The sequence below is a fragment of the Andrographis paniculata genome, unplaced genomic scaffold, assembly GCF_009805555.1.
Source record: "Andrographis paniculata isolate CXL003 unplaced genomic scaffold, ASM980555v1 Contig7END, whole genome shotgun sequence".
Lineage (NCBI taxonomy): Eukaryota > Viridiplantae > Streptophyta > Magnoliopsida > Lamiales > Acanthaceae > Andrographis > Andrographis paniculata.
In genome coordinates this window covers 95,001-97,500 of record NW_026137617.1, presented here as the reverse complement: position 1 = coordinate 97,500, position 2,500 = coordinate 95,001, and the positions used below count along the sequence as shown (strand labels likewise).

The window sequence follows — 2,500 nt, the reverse complement described above, 5'->3', positions numbered from 1 at the left end:
CGGAAAGTCCTACGACACAGGAGCGGGATTCTCTAAAAAGCCAAGGTCGTGGGTGGCCAAGAGGGCCCACTTGGAGACTTGGGATCTCAGCTGCGAAGGTTGCAACAAGCCGGCCGGCCGATAGGCGAAAGAGAATCAACTAGTTTTCTGATCTGATGATCTGAGTAGGCTCATAATAGGGAATACCCTAACCCTGGGAACCGGGGCCTGTCCATCCTTAGGACTTTTAGCAACTCGCGATTCGCGATTAAAGGCCTTTTCTTTTAGTAGAATCTTGAATTGATGAGTCTACAGACAAGTCCAAGCGTGGCATGCAATGGCAATTCAGAAATATCGTAAGAGAAGAAAAAGAGCTGACGAGCTGGACTCGATATCGATGAGGCGACCCTAAGATAAGGAAAGCTTTAGTAGCTACCTTGAAGTAGAGGTGAGAAGGTACGATAGTAAATCGGGGGACTCACAACCGGGCCAAAGCTCGAGGGATGACTCTATTGCAGCGGATTTTCCTGCAGCTGATGTTACAGAGGAAAGACTAGACGCTAGGAGAGTTGGGAACTAGTCAAGTCTTAAGACAAGGTTCGAATAAGCTCTTACAGTTAGGAACGAAAGGTTCCTGACAAACTAATAAGACTAGGAGTCAAGGGCATAAACAAAATAGGCATCCCCGGGATGGGAAAGACAAAATTGAATAGTTCCTAGTTGAAGAAGAAAGAGAAGAGCTCGAGACTTCGGCAAGTCACTAAGGTTTGGGCACGGAAATGCCACCCTTTCCTGGCTTTCCAAACAAAGCCCATCGAAGTCCAGTCCATCTAATTCATTTTATTCCCATTCGCTATCCGAGTGCAATCGGCAAAAGCAAGTTTCTCTTTCTTCTTTTCCTTCACATAGCTTCCGTAGTCCAACCACGATTCACGGAGGATCCTTGCTTTTTTTTGTTAGCGCACCTGTCTTTCTCGGTTACGCAACAACCCGTTGTTCTGTTGTCTTTTTTTTTCCCTTCCACGTAAAAAGTTCGTCAAGCGTGGTTAGGATGTCCATTTGGAACAAGAGGGAGGTCATCCCCTTGTCCATCCATCCCCCGGGATGGTATTTGCCGATTACGTACGAGAGCCCACCCCATACTATAAAAACCAAGGTGGTAGCTCCGCTCTTATGGAGGAAGTGGCTCCATAAGCTACCATGCTCTAAAAGGGTATTACGTATATAGGACATGGCAAGTAACGTAACGAGATTGAAAAGAATAAAGCGGATAAAAACGGAGCTCCCCTCTCACTTTGTTCGAGCAACTACGCCCCTCTCCTTATCAGTCGAGTATCTTGAAACCTCTCGAAAACGAGTTTCTCAACCCCACATTCTATGCTTTTCCGCTCTTGGCTCAATCTGAATTGGTATGATTTTCAGTACAGGACGTAAGCATCATGCATGGGTGGGAGATGGAAAGGACGAAAGGTCGCTCTTTGGTCAACAAAACAAGCGAAGGTCTTGACCTGGAAGGATCGAAGAGAGCGCTAGTAGATCGAGCTGTAGGTGCATGGACTTGTGTAAAGGAAGAGAAAGAGAGCAACTCCTTTCACAGCTCGTCACTAATACCCCTTAGTTACTTCGCTTTCCTTCTACTAGCCCGAAGGGAAATAGAAGACTATAAAAGTGGAATATCATGAGTGTTCATAAAATGATTTTACTCATCACCCTCAATCCAGTATCTACTAATAAGCTAACTGGAAAGCTTCAAAGCGGTGAAGGAATCCAATTACAAACCTGAAAGGTCTTAGCTCCAAAACGCTTTCACCCCCGATCCGGGGCTAGCTTTGCTTGCTTCCCTCTTCCTCGGTAAATACCTTTATTAAGTATTAAGAGAAAAGGAATAAGAATCGGCTTTCTTTTTCGTAGAATAGGCTGCAAAAAAAGGGTCTTCCGGTCGAGCAAGCTTTTCTTTTAGAACCACCTCTTGAAAGGAAAAAGAGGAACGAAAGAATAGAGAAGGAAAGAGGATGGCAGTTGCTCCGGTGCTATCCCATTGGCAGCCGGTAGCCGAGTCCGAGTCTTCATTTTCACTTCTTTATGATGAGAGAGCGGACCCCGAATCCTGCTGTTCTTCCAGGGAACCCGTCTTTGATAGAGCACTTGCCCGAGAGATCTTTGCTTTTCGTTAAGCTCTTTTCCTTTCCGTTGCGTTTAGCTAGGCTAGGATCCTAATAATAATAACCTCTTGACTCGAATTCCTTCCTCTTCCCGAGCGGATCCCTATTGGTGGACTCAGCTTGGCCATTCCCTTGTGAGTAAAAAGGAGTGGATTTCTCATGGTCTGAACTCTAAATCTGATCGAACAAGCCGTAAGGGCTTTCTAGAGCGTTAGACTGCGTCTTCAGGTACGTCTATTGGTGATTCCTCATCAGATTCCCTAAACGTGAGATTTTCCGGGCCCTTAAAGATTCTCTGGGAAAGGGCTCCGTAACATCTATCTCAATAGAAGGAAGGACATTCGATTCTGCCTTCTCCC

At 45.8% G+C, this 2,500-nt stretch overlaps 1 protein-coding gene across 1 annotated transcript in view; it reads left to right on the top strand.

The window, feature by feature from the left end:
• LOC127240805 (NADH-ubiquinone oxidoreductase chain 5-like) overlaps positions 1-204 on the top strand; it is a 1,980-nt gene extending 1,776 nt beyond the window's left edge. The window contains 1 exon segment of the mRNA XM_051259630.1: positions 1-204. This exon segment is cut by the window's left edge and continues 101 nt beyond it. Coding sequence (XP_051115587.1) covers positions 1-143 — 143 coding nt within the window. The 3' untranslated portion in view covers positions 144-204.
• The last annotated feature ends 2,296 nt before the right edge of the window (positions 205-2,500 follow it).